An 18456-nucleotide genomic window follows, 5' to 3' on the forward strand; every position below is an offset into this window, starting at 1 on the left:
AGAGCATGTTATAGACATTCGAAGCATTGATCGGGATGTAGTCTAAATTAGATCTTGTGCCAACTTTTTTTGTGCACGTATCAGTATCTAAATTGTTATTTCATGCACTGACATCATGGTAGAGTTGAGAGTTCATTTCCTTTATTAAATTCCTCTTCCTTTAACAAGAATTAATTGTTTCTACTAGATTGTGGTTTGGGTAATACTCATTTTTATGCAAAAGAGAACAAAGAAGTATCCCGATTGCTTTGGAGGGAGACCAGGATTCGTTTTGTAAGTCAATAATAAAGACTGATCACTCTAAATTCTTCCTCATAGTCCGATAAACTTCCTTAACCCTCGGCACAAGTTCGTCTATGTGATGGCTTGTGGTGCTCTTGCCTCAACGTGGTTTCAGATTACTTTGAATGAATACAGCATTGACTTTAATGTGAACAAATGGGGAGCCAGCTTTGTTAGCAGTTAGTTCAATGATGCAAAAAAATCACTAGCTGTTTTGCCTTATAGTTTTCTTTATCATGTATTTGCTTCTTGTTAATATTATCGTGACATTTCCACTCCTGGCCTGTGTTGAAGCACCTGTCCCTATTGTTGGATATACTCTAGGGGCCATATACAGTGATGTGTAGTAAGTTTACTAAATTAGCTGATTGATGAAAACAATCTTAGGATTCAGATGGTGGTAAAAAAAAAGTTCATTTTATTTGTAATATGTTTTTAGTTTGGGAATTGGAGTGTATAACCTTGTGATGAACCTACGTCAAGCAGATGCAGATGATATTGGAACTCCAAAAGTCTACTCTAATTTACTGGTTAGTTTAGTTTAAGAATAACTATTTTAATCCCTTTTAATGTTTTAGTATAGTCAATACGTGATTGCATATGCTCCTGAAATCTTTTGCATTATTGGTATTGTGCTATGGTATCATTACAAAATCATTAGAGAGACTGTGAGAATTTGTAGAGCTGATGGCAACTGGAAGGAAGTTGTGAGTCAAAGAGAGAGAGAGAGAAATGGATGATTAAATGTAATGTACTAGGTCGTTCAACAACCTCAATCTCAGTCTCAGATCAAGTATGTCAAACGATTACTATATGAGAGGTATGGTAATGATGCTTGGTATTTTAAGTATGTGATATGTTGTTTTAGGAATCCAACTTTCTTTAAGAAACACATTAATACAAGTAAAGTTATACTGTTATTATTATCATTGGTTATTATTATTATTATTATTATTATTATTATTGTTATTAATTATTTAGGGGTGAAGCTTCCATTCTCATTATTGATAGTATGTATTGTTGATGCTGTCATTATCTTTCAGGTATGCTTGTAACAAAAAAGCAAGTCTGATTGCTTTCTTCTGTTTTTCTAGCTTGTTACATTCACTGTTTTTCTAATACCATATCTGTTTGACTATTTAAAAGGAGAAGTAAAATCATGGAATGATGAGATTCTATTTTTGAATGACAATCAAATAAAGATCGCTAATAGGGTCTTTGACAGTTTGACTTCTATATCAGTTCTTTCACCAATTTTAGCTGTTGTCATTTTGGTGGGGCATTTCATTCATGTTATATACTCAGTCCAGTATGTATTTTCACTAAAATAATTATTAAAAAAAATATTTTCCTCATAATGTGTAGAGTTGAATTGAAAGAATTTAGAACTGGAGGGAAAAAACTCTTCAAAAAGATAAAGTTTCCATCAATTACTTTGGTAAGACTTACATTGTACGAAAATATTCCATTTATGAGCTTTTCATTCCCTAGTCTTCTTCTGTAAGGTATGCTGGATATCAAATTGCTGCAGTAATAACAGGTATCCGTAACTTGATCTTTATCAAATCAATATTTGCCTTATATAGCTTGGTTTGTCTATTATTTCGTCATCTTTGTGTTACTTTCTCTCGTGGCTGCATTGATAATATTCCCTTCACAGCTGGGATACTACTACTACAAATTTTTGTACGCATAATAATCAATTTTTATGTCCACTGGTATCTACTGATATCACTTTCTAACCTGTATAATTATAGTGTCCTTGTTGCTTGGTTTGTGATTTTAACAGTCTCCCAGATTATCATTTGCAAGTTATTATTTGTAGCTAAAGAAAGCAGTTCAATGAAGACATTGATCATTACCAACAAGTCAGCTATATACTATATAACCTAACTATTAGTAGATGCATGAACACTTTGTTGTTGTTTTAGGAGAATGTTTTGCTTCTTTTCTTATGTTATGCTTTTGTATAACATTGCCACTGGACTTATGACTGCTATTTTGCGTGTCACTCTCTCTTTCTTGTCTATGGTTATCCTGCTGCCGCGAATGGACCGCCTCCTGTTTTTAAAAGGTTTTGAAAGATTTGATTCAGGTCTGTATTTTACAAAGCTATATGCTTTGTCTGTTTTATTATATTTACATTATCTAGGCTTTAATATGTATAAAAGTTTTGTCCTGGTCGAGAATTTGCTCAAAAACCCAGTCCTTCAAGTCTTTGTTATGCTCCTGCAATCAAACAAAAAGCTGAGCTCTGAGAACCATGATTTCTCTATGAAGATGATGAGCGAAGGTTTGTTAATGTGCCTTTTTTACATCAACATTTCAGATAATATTTATTCCAACATTAGGAGACAATGATTATATTTTGCCATCAGCTGCTGCCAGGGTTTCTACTCGAGCCAGAAACCGCTGGTTTGTTGCTTACACGCTCATTAAGAACCCAAAGCTAAGGAAGACCTGGGCAGGAGGTTATACTGATAAATGTGATGATGATATTACTCAAAAAGTAGATGTTGTAGAGTATGATGGAGTTTCCTTGCTACCTGAGGCTATGATTGATTTACCTGATGAGAAAAAGCTCCTGTCACCTTATTCAGCTTCAGAATGTTAACAAATGTAAAGTCAAATTGACTTCTTAGTCTGACTGCATATCTATTATCTATTCTAATTTGGTTTCATTTTCCCCATTTTATTTTTATAATAATTACTCACATTGTGCAAATCATGTTGTAAAAATTACACAGCAAAAAAGGAACACAAATCAACAATAATTAACAATTATACTACAAAATGACAACAATATCCACATAATCAACAAAAACAACAACAAATGAAACTACTTGCCTCTCAGAAGTACAAATTGGAATAATAATAACAACAATAATAATTATTAATTATAATTAATGACGGGGTGCTGTAGTGCTTTCTAATAATTGGTTTTTGTCCTTTTAATTACTTCTCATTTGTTGGTGAATCTGGTTTTTCTAAATAATGGGACGGATTCAGGTGATGATCAACGCTACAAATTGAACAAGAAAAAAGAACATAAAAATATGGCGTAAGACTCATCAAGATAGGTCTAACCTTCTCACAGCCTCTGGTATGAGCATTGCATCTAATTTAACTTGTTCGTTGAGCTCCTTCAGACTATTGATGTGAGAGACTTTTCTGTAAAACTTGCGACTAAACGAATAAATTTTAAATAAAATAAATTAAATCGTACAAATAAATTGAAAAAATAGTTTATTTTCTGTTCTTGTTCACACCTTTTTTTACACCTTTGAGGTGTTAAAAGGAACAGGAAGTAAAGAATTAATTAAAATGATTTACTAAAAATTCAAAAAAATAAATTAAAATGATACAAATAAATTTTAAAATAATTTATTTCCTGTTCTTTTTCACACCTTTTTTCACACCTTTTTTCACACTTTATATGCACCAGGCAATAAAAAAATCCAAGTTAAAAGAATTTTGTCTTATTTCCCACCCCAAAATCTCCAGAATATGTCTTTGTATAATTAAATAAATTACCTGATGAAAGGTCTTAAAAGCCGAAGCATTGTCTTGACCCAAAACGATGGATGAACAATAAACAAGTTTTTCAAATTTTTACGCAACCTAAAAACATAACACAAATGATAACATTGAATTTGACAACAAGTCACTGAGCAAAATATTTACATTGAAACTTGTGCTTTTACCTTCTATCAATCATTCTATAGAAGCGATGGAACCACTGAATGCCAGGCATGCTGTTCCTAGGGGCTCCACTGTGCAGATAGACTATCACATAATCATCAACAACAAGCTTTTCAACCACTGAGAGAACATAACTACATGCAGTAAAAAACACAAACATTAATTGATTTTATTTCCTCCCCTTTTTGCTCTTACAAGAAAAGCTGTGAAATAACTTGAGGATAATTCCGTAGACTTTTTGGTGGTAGATAAAACGAGCTGATGACAACAATGGCTGTCTGATCATTCCCAAGATAGCCTGTAGTAGGAATAAATAATATATTTCATTAGGACAAGACACTCCTACACTAAACACTACTCAAATGTCATGTAGTGAGTGCATATACATGTTTCAATAAAAACATGACATTTATTATTTTTGAGCAACTTTAAAAATTCATAAAAAATTCAAACTTGATTGGAATGAGCTCAAACTTTCTACGCAACATAAGTACATGTATATGTATCAGAAAACATTATAAAAATGGAGAATTCTCTACTTTTCATTTTTGACAAAATTTGACAAAAATCCCTGTACTATAGTACAGGGACTTTGGCCCGATTTTTAAGCAACTTGAAAAATTCGTAAAAAATCTAAACTTGATTGGAATGAGCTCAAACTTTCTACGCAACATAAGTACATGTATATGTATCAGAAAACATTATAAAAATGGAGAATTCTCTACTTTTCATTTTTGACAAAATTTGACAAAAATCCCTGTACTATAGTACAGGGACTTTGGCCCGATTTTTAAGCAACTTGAAAAATTCGTAAAAAATCTAAACTTGATTGGAATGAGCTCAAACTTTCTACGCAACATAAGTACATGTATATGTATCAGAAAACATTATAAAAATGGAGAATTCTCTACTTTTCATTTTTGACAAAATTTGACAAAAATCCCTGTACTATAGTACAGGGACTTTGTTCCATTTTGGAGCAACTTTAAAAATTCGTAAAAAATCCAAACTTGATTGGAATGAGCTCAAACTTTCTACACAACATAAGTACATGTATATGTATCAGAAAACATTATAAAAATGGAGAATCTTTTACTTTTAAATTTTGGCACTATTATACGTACATATCACAATTCCCTTCATCTCTCTTACTGTACATACCTCCATGTTGTACAATAGGGCGATACAGCTCAATCAGTTTAAGACTTATCCGTCTCTCCTCTCCTCCTATCATGACTAGTCTAAAGTCCCTTGTGTCCTTACTCTCCTCCTCTGGCGTGTACTCAGGAATAGCAGGAGGCGGTACATCAGACTAACAAATAATAATAAAATAATAAAAAAGAAATTACATAATTACTTCTTGTGGGAGGATAGCAGCTGGAGACGACACAATGACCTGAGGTTCAAGAGGATGTGGATGAGGATCATCGATTGAACTAATGCTACGATCCGCTAGATTAGAAAGAGACGCATTTGGTGAGGGAGTCTTGTTTCTTTCTTCGTCGCTGTCTTGAGCCAGTGCAAAGGAATCCATGCTCTCTCCTAGTCGTGCACTGATACTTTCTAACTGTAGCAGACTGCCTTGTTGACTGGCTGTCAGCTAGAGACACAATAATAATAATAATAATAATAATAATAATAATAATAATAATAATAATAATCAGTTTTTCTTACGTGTGGTTCTAACTGTCCCTCCTCTTCACCGGTCGTTTCCCGTTCCCCTTTCTCCTCTCTCCCCTTCTCTCTTTCCTTCTCATCCTCTTTCACGGACGCAGGGAGTGGAAGAGGTGGAGGGTCTTCGAGATATATAGTCTCAGATCTTGGGAAACCCCTCAACCTATGAGTCTTAACTTCGCTAAAATAAGTTTTCAAGATAAATTAATTAAAAGCCATACAATCAAAGCACTACATTATCATTAATTATATTCTATTGCCTTACTCTGGAGGTGAGTCGGTCAGACAGGACATGATGAGAGGTAGGATCTGTTTACGCGAGAATGAGGTGTTCCCTTGTTCCATTATGATACCGTCAAAGAGACCCTCTCCGATCCTCTCCACCTGCAACTGATGGTCGGCCTCAAGACTGGCCGCTATAGAGTCTACGAGATCTGCCGGAACACTCGCTGGAGGGAGCCCAGGACGCTGATAGAGTGCTATTTGTCTCCGAAGTGGTTTCAGCTGTATGCTCAATAGAACTAGTATGTGGAGCTCTTGCTGTGATGAAAATAGCTCCAAATCGCTCGTGGCGTTCATTTTTGTTGCCAGAAAGTCCGTCACTAATAGTGTCATTGACGAGAAACCAACGATGAAGTTACCAGCTTCGGACTTTTTAAAATCCTTTCTGAGTATCTGAAGAGCTGTCAAGTCGCTTACATCTTCACGAGCTGTCAGTACCTAAAATAAATACATGTAAATAAATAAATAAATAAATAAATAAATAAATAATAGTAATAACGATCTACTATTATTGTCTTGTGCAATTACTATCTCACGCACATAAAAGACACAACAGTGACAATACAGCAGTCCCTTGATAAGTAACAAAGTGTTACCTGTTCTCTTATTGTGCTTATATACACAAACACAACTGTACAGTGTAGTATAGTATTATTATTATTATTATTATTATACACATGAATGATTACATGTGTGTGTGTGCATTTTCAGCATAACCAAGCCTAATTAAATGTAGTCAGGGTACATGAAGGTAACAAGATAACCTTACAAGAATTGGCAACAACAAGTACATTATACACATACACACTTTTATACTACAGGCTTATTATACATTGAAAAGTAACGACTTGTTTTGTAATAAATTGAAAGCAATCAGTGAGGAGAGTTGCTGCTCATTTCCTCCTTCAATATGATAAGAATTTATTACTTTATTATGAATTATTCTTATCATTTATTAAAGTACTTTACAACTTCCTATGACCTCTTAATTGTCTAATTATATTATAAGAGTAACATAATAATAATAATAATAATAATAATAATAACTATAATTAAATTAACTTACATTGTAGTATAATTGATCACTTGATAAGCTAACGAAAGATCCTAATTTCCCCGCAATCTCAACATCCTTCTCCGTCACTCTGGTCTCTATCTTCAAATTACCCGTATCTATCAAAATGGCTGACAGCAAAAATGTTGCCACATCGTTTGGCATTTCGTAATCCTCAGAGCTTAAAAGTTTCTCAGCTACCAGCGTAGAGCAAGAACCGACCGGCTCTATGACACGATAACATTCAAAGGTGAGGGCATCGTCATGATGATCGATTATCTCATCAACATAAGGTCTTATGCTCTCGTCCGGTACATTGTGATCAACAAGAGTCACCCGAGGGTGTGGCAAATCAGAGAGGGAGACCTCGGGGAGGAACAAGAAATAAGACGAGTCAATTTTAAGATGATTCAGTAGCCAGACAATGTCCTGACGTAATGAGAGGTCCTCCCTGAGACAGTTTAGAAGAGGGAGGGAGAAGAAAGAGGAACTAATAGTTGACCAGTAAAAATGAGCGAGAGACAGAGAGCAGGCAACAGAATCAAGATCACAGGACTCATTGCCAACCACTAGGCGAGTGGCAAGAATGCCTTCATCCTGTAAAAGAGAATAATATGTAATTGTTAGAGCATGAGTGACTGTTTTGGTTGAGTTATAAATATAAGAGTAAGTTATTTGCTATAAAGGAGATGTTAACTGCTAAAGGCCGCAACTCACCAATTCCTTAATGTGCTCGCTTGCATGCTTTACAAATTCAGAGAGAGCTGACATTATCTGTAATAAAGAGAGAGGGGGAGAGTGGGGAAGAGAGAGAGAGGAAGAGGAAAAAGAAGCCCCACCCTTAACAGCTCGCCCACGCAACCACACCTACTAACTATGGAGTTTGCTGACGACTCGTGTGATGGATTATGGCTTAGTTCAAGAAACAGAAGAAGAGGAGGGCAGGGAAGCAAAGAGAAGACCAAAACTAAGCCTACATACTTTATAGACACGTCTTCTGATACTGCACTGCTGAAAAGTGGGGCTGGAGGTGAAAGCAATGAGAAAGAAGAGGTTAGAATTAGTGACAACAATGATGAAGAAGCAATGGAGTTAGAGCTAGAGCAAGTTTGGAGCCAGCCTCCGTTTGATCCAAAGAGTTTAATAGGAAAACCTTTTATCATACCAGACAGGAGAGAGAGAGGGAGAGGGGAAGAAGGAACTTTAAAAGAAGAAACAAGAAGTACTGGCAGCAAGAGAGGATTACTAATGGTTGATAAGACACTAATGAAATCTTTACTGGTTTCAACTTCAGCTGAGGAGGATCAACATGAAGAGGTTTTCGATATGCATAAGGAAGCATGGCCCAGTATGTCACAGAGTGATGCAACGAAGAATGGAGAGACAGTGGATAGCAGTACTAATAAAAGTTTACCTGATTGGAGTACTATTGTGAAAACTGATCCAAAGGTAAACATGTGTAAATATCCTATGAGTCTGTATAGTTACTCCTCTCTCAGCCTTTACCACAGAAAGAAGTGGTAATTCCTAGTGACAACATGGACATTGATCCGGAGGAGAAGAAGAAAAAGAAAAAGAAGAAAAAAGAAAAGAAACTAGAAGAGCCTATGACACTCGAACTGGGAAGCATACTTGATGCTTTACAAGTATTTAACAGCAACTAGAATTAGTTTTTCAAATGTTCCCTATAGAAATCAAAAGCTAAAGCAGATGCAAGACCAGTAAAGAAAATCACAGCTGGTACTGTTGCCCTTCCTCCTCCTCCTCTCTCTCTCCCTTCTTCTTCCACTGCCCCAGTCAATGATGCATCCATGACAGCTGCTAAGCTAAGCGGGACAAAGAATGTCCTGGACTCCTCTGCTCCTAGTGTGATGAGAGGAAAGGAGAGAGAGACTCCAAAGAAACGGAAGCCTTCATCTCTTAGAAAAGTAATAATAATAGCAGTCTGTCATATTATGTTTTAAAATGTTTAAATGCTCCTTATGTTGAGGTGGAAAATTTTCATTCATTGATCCAGACATGGTGCTAATTCTTGTTAATTGTAGCAATTTGCAAACTTAACATGTGCAATACAAAAATAATAATGTATCCTTTTCTCTGCTTCTATAAGATCATTGATAAAGAGAGAGAAGAGCGAAAGAAGCAAGCTGGAGAGGGCCAACCCATACCTACAATGTAATAACCAAATCCATATCTTAATTATTATTGTTAATTTAACTCTTTGGATAGTGTTGACATGCAAACTGTTCCGCAGAATACAAGTACACCAGGTCTTCACAACAGAAACTATAGAGAGTGAGAAAAGAAAACAAATCGTTAACATCTAACGTAGTCATTTTCTCCTCAAGATATTGCACACATTTAGTGACTGACAAGATTAATGGACTTGTGGAATCTCTCCTGAATGACCTGAGCAGGTTCCAGGAGAGGATTTACAAGAATGAGCCTCTTAAGTTTAAGAGCAAGCGTCGGTTTGTTTGCGGGCTGCGTGAAGTCAAGAAGCACCTGTTGCTGAAACATTTAAAATGCGTCATAGTTCCACCCAACCTACAAAGAATACAATCACCAGGTATTAAGCAATAGTCAGATAATATAAAGCAATAATATTATACATATGAAGAGTGTATTGATTAGAAAATTGTTATTTCACTCCTTTACTAGGCGGTATTGATGATACACTGAGCAGTATTATAGAATCAGCCAAAGAGCAAGAGGTACCACTGGTGTTTGCACTCAACAGGAGAAGACTGGCTTTTATTTTGAAAAAGAAATTCAATATTGGCTGCATTGGGATTATAAGTTGTGCAGGGGCCGAGGTAAATTAAGAATGACTGTCCATTGCATTTTTTCATCATTATTATTATTAAATTTCTAATTAGGAAACATACAAGAAGCTTATGGATCAAATTCGCATCAGTACTGAGCAATATCAGCAAAAAAGGCGCAAAATTGAAAAAGAGCTGGCATCAGGAGCTCCTGCCACATATCAACCACAGCACAATAAAGATGGAGTGACTATAGGTCAACCTGTTACCATTAATAACTATGAAGACTTGTTTGAGATGCAGACAGTGGAGGAGGAAGAAGAGGAAAGAGAGAAAGAGGAGGAGGAGGATGAAGGAGATGATTCTGTGGTTCCTGTTAGTCAGTGGAATCAACTTTTTGGTGAAGTCGATAAAGATGAATCTATTGGTGTTCCTTCTAAACCAGCTCCTTCGTCATTCTCTTGGAATTTAGAGGCACCAGAATTTCTACCATTCAACATACCAAATTCAAACTGAATGTTTTTAATTTTGATGATACGCATATCTGTAAATAATTTTGTTCATAGATTTGTTGATACTCATACCAATTCTTTAATACTTGCTAAATAAAATCCAGCAATACTGAGGAGCTTTTTTTCTGCCCCAACCCTTTAAAAGTTACTGATTAATTTTTGCTTAAAAGTTATCATAACTGCTACTTATAATCAGCAATACACTATACTGTACCACTAGACAATGTTGAATGGCTACTGTTTTTTTAAAGCAGCAAAGTCTAAGACTTGAGTGGATTCCTGAACTTAGTTCCTGCAAAGACAGCCTTGTCTCCTAGCTCCTCTTCAATGCGTAGGATCTGGTTATACTTTGCCAGTCTCTCAGAGCGACAAGGAGCACCGGTCTTGATCTGTCCAGTGCACAAACCAACGACCAGATCAGCAATAAAAGTATCCTCAGTCTCTCCGCTCCTGTGACTCACCATCACACCCCAGCCGTTACGCTGGGCCATGTTGCATGCTTCAATGCTCTCAGTGACGGAGCCAATCTGGTTCACTTTGAGCAGCAGCGCGTTGCAGGCCTTGCGCTCAATGGCGGTGGAGATACGCTTTGGATTAGTAACAAGGAGATCATCACCAACAATCTAAAGAGAAATAATGAAAAGTCAAAATAAAAGCAATAATTTATAATTATTTTACTTGTATATCGGTCTCGGCGGTAAATGAAGTCCATCCTTCCCAGTCATCTTGATCAAAACCATCCTCAATGGAGACTATTGGATAGTCTGAAATGAAGCTTTTATACAGATCCTTCAATTGTGAAGCTACAGAAAAAAAGAGTCAAATCATAATAAATAGCTGAATTTCGTATGCATACCAGTTAGCCATTTGCTTGGATCACTGTTAGGGTTCTTAAAGTCAAGGTCATATTTTCCTTCTTTGCAGAACTCACTGGCGGCAGTATCCATTCCAATCTTAACCTTGTCAGTGTACCCAGCATTTGCTATTGCAACTTTTAGAAGTTCCAAACCCTCTCTATTATCCTGTTAAGGGAGAGAGTATAAAAATAATACACTTACAGTATATCAAATCTCCTTTTTATGAAGTTATTAATACCTGTATGTTAGGTGCAAAACCTCCTTCATCTCCAACGTTAGTAGCATCTTGTCCATACCTCTTCTTAATGACAGCTTTCAGATTATGATAAACCTCAGCACCAATCCTCATAGCTTCACTAAAACTGCTGGCACCTAAACCAATTTGAATGTTAATAAGAGATTCATGTGCAACATACAACATCAAAACATGTACATGTGTATCATAAAATTATGAAAATGGAGAATTCTCTACTTTTCAAATCCCTGTACTATAGTACAGGGACTTTGTCCCAATTTTGGAGCAACTTTAAAAATTCGTAAAAAAATCCAAACTTGATCGGAATGAGCTCAAACTTTCTACGCAACATAAGTACATGTATATGCATCAGAAAATACTATAAAAATTGAGAATTCTCTACTTTTCATTTTTGTCAAAATACCATGGATCAGGGTTTCCCACAAAGCTCTACTGAGCAAGCTAAATCTGAGCTGACAAGAAGCTGAGCACTATACTGGGAAACCTTGAGCCAAACTAAAGGCTATGTACATGTAGGTGATAAAGCTACCATCACCAACAGATCATAGGTCATCAAAAGTTTACACAATCCAATTAAAGAGAGTTCAAACTAACAAACATGACACCCAAGTACATGTACACGTACATATGACAAATAATTGGTCATTATTGCTAATTTTAAGCTGCTGTAATAAAGTCACACAATTGTAAGCCAAAATAAATTATTTTCAAGCCAACTGTCCTTACCAGTAGGTAATATCATAAATTCCTGCATGGCCAGCTTATTTCCAGCATGAGATCCCCCATTGATAACATTAAGGGCTGGGACTGGAAGCACAACATCCTTATTACCAGCAAGATCAGCAATATGTCTGTAGAGAGGGACTCCTTTATGAGCCGCCCCTGCTTTACAGACTGCTAGTGACACACCAAGGATTGCATTAGCACCAAGATTAGTCTTATTCTCTGTTCCATCCAACTGGATAAAGAGAGAGAGAGAGAGGGGGGGGAGGGCATGTTGTGAACACATGTTGATCACATGTAACAAGTCAGTAAAAGTAGCATGAACAGAAGTGTGAATGTGCATGTACATGCACGTGTATGCATTGTAAGTTGTCCAGTGCACTCAATGTTTGCTTAGAACTGACCTCAAGCATTATCTTGTCAACTTCTTTCTGATTGGTCACATCTATGTTTTTTGAAATCAATGCCGGCCCTAATGCAAACAAAAAATGACAAAAATGAAAGAAATACGATCGCTACTGGGTTATAGTCAGGAAGCTATTCAAAAATGAAGATCTCAGGTAGGAACATACCTATAACAGTGTTCACATTTTGAATGGCTTTCAAGACACCCTTCCCTAGGAATCTCTTTGGGTCTTTGTCTCTCAGTTCCAAGGCTTCATATATGCCAGTACTGGCTCCAGAAGGTACTGCTGCTCTGAAGACTCCTTTGCTTGTCGTTATGTCTACTTCAATGGTGGGGTTTCCACGACTGTCGAAGATCTCTCTAGCCAAAACCTTGCTAAGTCCAGACATGTTGTTGTTAACACCTTTGACCTTCGGCTACATTCAATTAGAATAGAATTTCAAAATGTTTTCTTCTGATTCGTTAAATTGAAACGATTCGAGTATATTCGGTCCTTTGCAGTCATCAAAAGATGGCGTCTTTTTGCTAGAGTTGTCAAGCGTCGATCTTCTGTTTTGACGTTCCCTTTAGACATCTTACGCCTAGAAAACCACAGTAAACTACACAGAGACTGTTTCCAGTCCCTCCATTGTAGCGAGGGAGAAGCAGAAGAAGTATTTGCAGGTAAATCCCCAATCGTCTCTCTCGCTCTATCTAATCTCATTACGTAGACACAGACTTGCAGTCTACAGGGCTCTCTTATTCTCTCCCATCTTCCTACTAGAAGAGGTCTCGCGCTGGTCGTGTGTTTGCAACAATGGGCGATTCCTGGTCATGCATATCCTGCTTAGGAGTTGAAGAGGCCCCGGTAAGTCATTCGATCTCTCCTGTACAGGTAGCCATGCGTTTTTTGTCTAAACATTCATCTTTCCTCTCCATTGAGGATAATTACTGATGCCTATCCTATCAGTATACCGGTTCCTAACTTGTAGCTTTATCAGAATTTCATTTTAAAAAATAAACATTTTGTTTTGGTCCCTCTACTATCATCACCCAATTAATTTTATTGTTATTATTATTATTATTTCATGTATTGGTTTGGGTTTATGTGTCTCTATTATTGGGTGGTTGTATTATTATTAGTGGTTTGATGCATGTTCAAAGACATGTTGTTACAATGTTTGAGCTAGTGTGGTAAATGACCCAGTTTGGTATGTTACTAAAAATAGCTTCAACTATATATAGACATGTATGTAGTACAAATTGTACCAATTATTGTTGTTACTAATGACCCTATCTCCCTCCCTTCTCCCTTCCCTTTATCCTTAATCCCTCCCCCCCCTCTCTCTCTACTTGTAACCCTCTCTTCTCTTCCTCCTCTCTCTTCTCTTTCTCTCTCCCCCCCCTCTCTCTCTCTCCCTCTCTCCAGCCTCCTAGAAGAAAAAAGATTGATCGGAGTATGATTGGATTACCACAAAACTTCCAACACACAGGTCATATTGGCTCGTCAGATTTTGGATCATCAGATGTAAGGACTAGAAGATGATGACATTAGATAAGAAGATGGCTGTTTTTGTTATTTTTATTCTATAGATATCATCAGTACAATCTCAAATGCAAAGTAAAGGCGGCTACGATGAAGTAACTGAAGTACCCGAAGACGTGACGCCATCTGGACAATATGTGGTATGTACTTTACAATACTCCCTTTCTTCTTCCTATCTGTGTTTTATTATTTCCTTTCTCTCTCCCCCCCCCCTCTCTCTCTCTCTCTCTCTCTCTTTCTCTCTCTCTCTCTTTCTCTCTCTCTCTCTCTCTTCTCTCTCTCCCCTCACTCTCTCTCTCTCCCCCCTCTCTCTCTCTCTAGGGTCATCAAGAATGACTTTAGTGCATCTTTAATTTACATTACGTTATTGTGTAATTTATTAACTTGAAGATTTTAGCATTCCTATTTGTGACTCTAAAGGGTATGTCCCTGTTCTGTGCCCTTTATTACATGTATTAATGTTTTGCTGTGATTCTGTACTCCACGCATGTATTGAGTATTCACAAATTTTCCTCATATTATTATTACTATTAATTTATTATTATTATTTCAATTCCTTTCTTTCTTTCTTTCTCTCTCCCTCTATTTCTCTCTTGTGTGTTAAATTGTTAAACATTATTATCATGTGACTCATTATAAGACAAATTTGTCTCTCCCTTTCCTTTAAAGGGAAGGGTATAGCCAGCTGCTGCCTACTAAACACCATACACCTGTCACGCTGTTAACAAGACCTTTTTACACTGTACAGACATGAACATAAAATGGAGCCATTGGCCCATTGTACTACCTTATACAATAAAAGGCACATTGCCTTCCTTTCCTGCTACAACCACAATTGTCTTGTGTTATTTTAAATTATCAATCCAACTGCCCCTTTCCCCTTGTATACAGCAATTACTCTAATAATGTGTGAAGTCCCTCAAGTGGCTATTTACTGAACAAGGAATGATGGCAACAATAACAGCATAGTGTTGGTACTAGTAACAATGTCATCATTATAATGATACAAGACAAACAATTGTTGGTACACCACAAATGTATAGTCATGCGTGTACTATATGAACTATTGGCATCACTGGAATTCCAGCTGCAGGCAAACGTTGTTATTTAGATAATTCAGAATGTACACAACCGCACCCAATGTCAATAATAGTTATTATTATTATACAATTATAAAAATTATTATAAAAATAAAGTTATCGTATATTAATTAATCATCATCGTCATCAATCGTACATCTTCCTGTGCAGACAAAGTTCAGCGTATATGCACACATGACCAGTATGCCAACTAGTAAAAGAGCAAGGGCTATTATCCAGCCAAATAGGAGCAAGAAAAAGAACCATCCTATAACAAGGACGACTGCCATGCAGGGACCTGCTTTGTGTGGCTTGTACCATTGACCGCGTGGATCCGTGTGACATAATCTCCAGCAACAGCCGTGGTGCACTTCTGGAGAGAAAGAAAGGAGAAGGCATAAGGTAGTATCATAGTGAAGATGAAAGTAAAAGATAACTGAATGCAATTGAATAAAATAAACAAAATACACAGATGTAAATATTAATGATATTATACTTCATAATATTTACCAGATTCAGGTACAGTGTTGTAGTCGGATTCCCTCTGTAGAGAATTTGTCAGTGTCGCATTTTGTAATCTTCTTAGAGTCGGTCTTATGGGTACAATGAATGGCAGCTGCTTTCGTGGTGCCTCCTATCATAAAATGCAATAATATACACACACTCCATTCAACAACTCACTGGGTATTTTTGAGCGGGAACATATTCAGGTGGAACTTCTTGACTTATTGATATTGAGTCAGAGGACAAAAAGTCGGTGTCTGTTGTGGAATAAAATAAATGCATTTTTTATAGAGTAAATTCTTGTAAATTATTTATTAATCCTATAGCATGATAAGCATTTTGTGTGTCCCTCCTTCCTTATCAGTGGCCATACCTTCATCACTATCAAAATCAAATATTGGAGACAATTTTGTGCTTAGCTCCTCCTCGACGGCTAAAATCCCATCTTCTAGAGATTTAAATTTACCTTGCTATGGGAAAGAAAGGAGACAATACACATATTGATAATAGCGAGAGAAAAGATCATGGACGTACAATTCCTTCTACAAATACTTCTCTTTCACCAGTCAGACCCATAGCATAATGCTTAAACACTAGTCCTTCTGGTTCGCTATAATTTGAAACATAAGATATATTTTAGAATGATGATGGTCCTACTCAAATCTAATGACAAGTTGGTAGCTTTGTGGATCGTGGAAATGAGATACCAAGTACGTGGCATGTTTTCCATGCTGTCTCAGTAAATCCTCTGACTGCTGGCTGGAGAAATCATCAAATATGAACCTAGAGAGAAAAAGTAATTTTTAAAATAATTTCAACTTTCTTGCCTGGCACTGCTTGGTCTTCTGATACGTTTTGTGTGTCCTTTTCTTCTCCTTTTCACTTCCACCTCATCCCCTGACTGACCTCCATCCGACAACAATGTCTTATGTAACTGGGTAGCTATTTTAAAAGCTTATAAAATGCATTCATTTAAAATAGCTTACCTTTGTCGTCCATCATCGGTAGAGTACCAACTATTAGAGGCAATACGGTTTTATGTGCCCGCCTACCCACGTGGATCAACGTGGGTATTACAGGAAAGAGGCAAGGCCAATTAAAGGCTATAATGGCAGCATCGGTAACAATTATCTCGCTTTTTATAATCATTTTTATATCGATCTTTTTGACTTGCAGGCACCTCCTGATAAGAAAAGGCGAGAGACCCTCTTGAGTGCAGAACTAGGCAAATACCTTGACAAGAGAATTAGAGTTAAATTCCAAGGAGGAAGAGAAAGCAAGTTTTAAAAATAACAATTAATTGCATTATAGTTCTTTATGGTGACAGCTAGTGGCATATTGAAAGGCTACGATCAACTCCTCAACCTTGTACTGGATGGTGCTATTGAATACTTGCAAGGTACCTCAAACCACGCCTGTCACTTTTATAAATTAATGAGTTGCCCACCCACCAATTAAAATTTTTAGACCCAAAGGATCAATTTAAGTTGACAGACGAGACTCGTTCTCTTGGTCTCGTGGTCTGCCGTGGAACAGCTGTGGTGCTAATATGTCCAGCAGACACTATGGAGCCTATTGCTAATCCATTCTTACAACAAGAGCCATCTTAAGAACAAATAATGTATTATTTAATGGACAAACATGTTTGGATAGTAATGTACTGTATCAGTCTCTCTTATTATTATTGTTTTAGTTTTTTCCTGTTGAGCCAAATCCTCCAGAGCCTCGCTCTGTTGAATCCAAATTCTGTATAATGGAATAGTTTGATGTCACATGTGTTGTAATATATTTCTTGTTACTCACATCAACTTCTTCAATGCCTGCTATCAGGATTCGTTCTAATATCAGTTGAGCTATTCTGTCACCTTTATGAACTACGTGTGTGTGTTAACTTTTAGGCACTTGTTCTCATTGACTGACCTTGATAATCTACCTTAGACAGATTGAACATAATGACACCAACATTACCACGGTAATCTCTATCAATAACACCAGCTGGAGTGGAGGGAAAGAGGTGTAATAACAAAACTATAGAAGACTATTGATGTAATAACTATTTTAAAAACCAGTCTTGTAGGCTAGATTTTACTCAACAAAATCCGCCCCTTGCATGCTTGTTCACATCTTGAGGCGTAGTCAAGGTATCTTGTTTACACCCACAGGTGTCAAAAACCCATCTTTCAATAATGCAATATTACCACTTACCTCCAATATCAATGTGATGCTTCCATGCTAATCCTGAACGTGGAGCTACAAGAAAAAGATGCCATTAATTATATAATAATAATGATAATGATCAAGTTACCGATTCTTCCATAACAGTAAGGAGGGAGGGCTATGGCTATGTCCGTTTTAACGACTGCTTTGCCTTCAGCTGGAACTACAGTTTCATATGCACTGGGAAAGAAAGAAACATCAAACCAAACACTTCACAATAATGTTATAAAAGTATTGTTAATTATTTCATGTGGGGTCAGTAACATGTTTGGATTGGGATAAAAAATAACAAACATTGTACCAACCTGTACAAATCATAGCCAGCTGCTTCAGAGGAGCCTCTTGTTGGCAGATAAGCGTACTCTGTTAGTTTCATGACCCTCAGTGGGACAGTAGAGTTGCTGTCTCCATTAGAGTGCTCGACTGAATTGCTGTCTCCATTAGAGTGCTCGACTTTGAGCCTTTTAGTAGCTGAATTATCAACACAGTCAGTAACAAGAGCCATAGTAGTAGTGATGGGGAGGTGTAGATTCAGGAACTGAAGAGATAGAGATCTTGATCTACTACACACTATTCGTGGTATCATAAGGCATGAAATCACACCCACTGAAATTAGAA

General features: G+C 36.8%; 8 protein-coding genes across 8 annotated transcripts; 4 read left to right on the forward strand and 4 right to left on the reverse strand.

Annotated features, from left to right (window-relative positions):
• The first annotated feature begins 115 nt into the window (after positions 1 to 115).
• On the forward strand, positions 116 to 3036 carry LOC109581829 (stimulated by retinoic acid gene 6 protein-like). The gene is made up of 17 exons (XM_019996249.1): positions 116 to 130; positions 188 to 273; positions 319 to 461; positions 508 to 628; positions 722 to 812; positions 861 to 989; positions 1041 to 1102; positions 1151 to 1185; positions 1264 to 1325; positions 1377 to 1591; positions 1648 to 1720; positions 1774 to 1822; positions 1869 to 1968; positions 2040 to 2150; positions 2214 to 2377; positions 2435 to 2575; positions 2634 to 3036. The coding sequence occupies exons 1-17, from the start codon at positions 116 to 118 to the stop codon at positions 2894 to 2896; spliced, it is 1860 nt and encodes a 619-aa protein (XP_019851808.1). The 3' UTR covers positions 2897 to 3036.
• Positions 3008 to 7836, reverse strand: LOC100633709 (protein prune homolog). Its single transcript, XM_011406346.2, has 11 exons — positions 7712 to 7836; positions 7007 to 7591; positions 5924 to 6378; positions 5659 to 5839; positions 5342 to 5584; positions 5146 to 5296; positions 4180 to 4282; positions 3987 to 4118; positions 3817 to 3903; positions 3370 to 3468; positions 3008 to 3304 (listed from the first exon to the last, which is right to left on the reverse strand). The coding sequence occupies exons 1-11, from the start codon at positions 7763 to 7765 to the stop codon at positions 3238 to 3240; spliced, it is 2157 nt and encodes a 718-aa protein (XP_011404648.2). The 5' UTR covers positions 7766 to 7836; the 3' UTR covers positions 3008 to 3237.
• Positions 7837 to 7839: 3 nt separating this feature from the next.
• Positions 7840 to 10346, forward strand: LOC100633837 (selenocysteine insertion sequence-binding protein 2-like). The gene is made up of 8 exons (XM_003382804.2): positions 7840 to 8443; positions 8494 to 8640; positions 8686 to 8922; positions 9105 to 9169; positions 9224 to 9289; positions 9343 to 9563; positions 9656 to 9810; positions 9874 to 10346. The coding sequence occupies exons 1-8, from the start codon at positions 7871 to 7873 to the stop codon at positions 10273 to 10275; spliced, it is 1866 nt and encodes a 621-aa protein (XP_003382852.1). The 5' UTR covers positions 7840 to 7870; the 3' UTR covers positions 10276 to 10346.
• Positions 10347 to 10427: 81 nt separating this feature from the next.
• On the reverse strand, positions 10428 to 12948 carry LOC100633963 (enolase-like). Its single transcript, XM_011405705.2, has 7 exons — positions 12680 to 12948; positions 12512 to 12579; positions 12111 to 12342; positions 11367 to 11500; positions 11128 to 11293; positions 10950 to 11074; positions 10428 to 10894 (listed from the first exon to the last, which is right to left on the reverse strand). Exons 1-7 carry the CDS (start codon positions 12900 to 12902, stop codon positions 10532 to 10534), a joined length of 1311 nt encoding a protein of 436 aa, XP_011404007.1. The 5' UTR covers positions 12903 to 12948; the 3' UTR covers positions 10428 to 10531.
• Positions 12949 to 13010: 62 nt separating this feature from the next.
• Positions 13011 to 14683, forward strand: LOC100634090 (CDC42 small effector protein 2-like). The gene is made up of 5 exons (XM_003382722.3): positions 13011 to 13176; positions 13224 to 13360; positions 13922 to 14020; positions 14086 to 14178; positions 14360 to 14683. Exons 2-5 carry the CDS (start codon positions 13310 to 13312, stop codon positions 14372 to 14374), a joined length of 258 nt encoding a protein of 85 aa, XP_003382770.1. The 5' UTR covers positions 13011 to 13176; positions 13224 to 13309; the 3' UTR covers positions 14375 to 14683.
• A 407-nt stretch (positions 14684 to 15090) lies between these two features.
• Positions 15091 to 16664, reverse strand: LOC100634091 (uncharacterized). The gene is made up of 8 exons (XM_003382806.3): positions 16608 to 16664; positions 16449 to 16563; positions 16279 to 16404; positions 16156 to 16231; positions 15995 to 16091; positions 15799 to 15878; positions 15628 to 15751; positions 15091 to 15490 (listed from the first exon to the last, which is right to left on the reverse strand). Exons 1-8 carry the CDS (start codon positions 16621 to 16623, stop codon positions 15249 to 15251), a joined length of 876 nt encoding a protein of 291 aa, XP_003382854.2. The 5' UTR covers positions 16624 to 16664; the 3' UTR covers positions 15091 to 15248.
• Positions 16663 to 17365, forward strand: LOC100634218 (U6 snRNA-associated Sm-like protein LSm7). The gene is made up of 4 exons (XM_019997304.1): positions 16663 to 16741; positions 16798 to 16897; positions 16949 to 17020; positions 17089 to 17365. The coding sequence occupies exons 1-4, from the start codon at positions 16730 to 16732 to the stop codon at positions 17229 to 17231; spliced, it is 327 nt and encodes a 108-aa protein (XP_019852863.1). The 5' UTR covers positions 16663 to 16729; the 3' UTR covers positions 17232 to 17365.
• LOC100634217 (deoxyuridine 5'-triphosphate nucleotidohydrolase-like) lies at positions 17208 to 18448 on the reverse strand. Its single transcript, XM_011406370.2, has 6 exons — positions 18144 to 18448; positions 17927 to 18018; positions 17827 to 17871; positions 17542 to 17616; positions 17425 to 17495; positions 17208 to 17367 (listed from the first exon to the last, which is right to left on the reverse strand). The coding sequence occupies exons 1-6, from the start codon at positions 18422 to 18424 to the stop codon at positions 17311 to 17313; spliced, it is 621 nt and encodes a 206-aa protein (XP_011404672.2). The 5' UTR covers positions 18425 to 18448; the 3' UTR covers positions 17208 to 17310.
• Between the last annotated feature and the right edge of the window lie 8 nt (positions 18449 to 18456).

The sequence above is a fragment of the Amphimedon queenslandica genome, unplaced genomic scaffold (assembly GCF_000090795.2).
Source record: "Amphimedon queenslandica unplaced genomic scaffold, v1.1 AMPQUscaffold_13519, whole genome shotgun sequence".
Classification (NCBI taxonomy): Eukaryota; Metazoa; Porifera; class Demospongiae; order Haplosclerida; family Niphatidae; genus Amphimedon; species Amphimedon queenslandica.

Coding starts and splice junctions, on each gene's coding strand:
- LOC109581829 (XM_019996249.1), top strand. Junction 1,186..1,263: donor TAAGAAACACATTAATACAA/GTAAAGTTATAC, acceptor TTAATTATTTAG/GGGTGAAGCTTCCATTCTCA. Junction 1,823..1,868: donor AATTGCTGCAGTAATAACAG/GTATCCGTAACT, acceptor TGCCTTATATAG/CTTGGTTTGTCTATTATTTC.
- LOC100633709 (XM_011406346.2), bottom strand. CDS start 7,765: ATGTCAGCTCTCTCTGAATTTGTAAAGCATGCAAGCGAGCACATTAAG. Junction 3,904..3,986: donor TATAGAATGATTGATAGAAG/GTAAAAGCACAA, acceptor TTATGTTTTTAG/GTTGCGTAAAAATTTGAAAA. Junction 3,305..3,369: donor ATACCAGAGGCTGTGAGAAG/GTTAGACCTATC, acceptor TTCAATTTGTAG/CGTTGATCATCACCTGAATC.
- LOC100633837 (XM_003382804.2), top strand. CDS start 7,871: ATGGAGTTTGCTGACGACTCGTGTGATGGATTATGGCTTAGTTCAAGA. Junction 8,923..9,104: donor AGCCTTCATCTCTTAGAAAA/GTAATAATAATA, acceptor TGCTTCTATAAG/ATCATTGATAAAGAGAGAGA. Junction 9,170..9,223: donor GGCCAACCCATACCTACAAT/GTAATAACCAAA, acceptor CTCTTTGGATAG/TGTTGACATGCAAACTGTTC.
- LOC100633963 (XM_011405705.2), bottom strand. CDS start 12,902: ATGTCTGGACTTAGCAAGGTTTTGGCTAGAGAGATCTTCGACAGTCGT. Junction 11,501..12,110: donor ATTTATGATATTACCTACTG/GTAAGGACAGTT, acceptor AAATTGGTTTAG/GTGCCAGCAGTTTTAGTGAA. Junction 10,895..10,949: donor CCGCCGAGACCGATATACAA/GTAAAATAATTA, acceptor ATTTCTCTTTAG/ATTGTTGGTGATGATCTCCT.
- LOC100634090 (XM_003382722.3), top strand. CDS start 13,310: ATGGGCGATTCCTGGTCATGCATATCCTGCTTAGGAGTTGAAGAGGCC. Junction 13,361..13,921: donor TAGGAGTTGAAGAGGCCCCG/GTAAGTCATTCG, acceptor CCCTCTCTCCAG/CCTCCTAGAAGAAAAAAGAT. Junction 14,021..14,085: donor CAGATTTTGGATCATCAGAT/GTAAGGACTAGA, acceptor TTTATTCTATAG/ATATCATCAGTACAATCTCA.
- LOC100634091 (XM_003382806.3), bottom strand. Junction 16,232..16,278: donor CAACTTGTCATTAGATTTGA/GTAGGACCATCA, acceptor TTCAAATTATAG/CGAACCAGAAGGACTAGTGT. Junction 15,491..15,627: donor CAACACTGTACCTGAATCTG/GTAAATATTATG, acceptor CTTTCTCTCCAG/AAGTGCACCACGGCTGTTGC.
- LOC100634218 (XM_019997304.1), top strand. Junction 16,898..16,948: donor ATTCCAAGGAGGAAGAGAAA/GCAAGTTTTAAA, acceptor TTATGGTGACAG/CTAGTGGCATATTGAAAGGC. Junction 17,021..17,088: donor TGCTATTGAATACTTGCAAG/GTACCTCAAACC, acceptor TAAAATTTTTAG/ACCCAAAGGATCAATTTAAG.
- LOC100634217 (XM_011406370.2), bottom strand. CDS start 18,424: ATGATACCACGAATAGTGTGTAGTAGATCAAGATCTCTATCTCTTCAG. Junction 17,496..17,541: donor GTCTAAGGTAGATTATCAAG/GTCAGTCAATGA, acceptor ACACACACGTAG/TTCATAAAGGTGACAGAATA. Junction 17,368..17,424: donor CAGGCATTGAAGAAGTTGAT/GTGAGTAACAAG, acceptor TCCATTATACAG/AATTTGGATTCAACAGAGCG.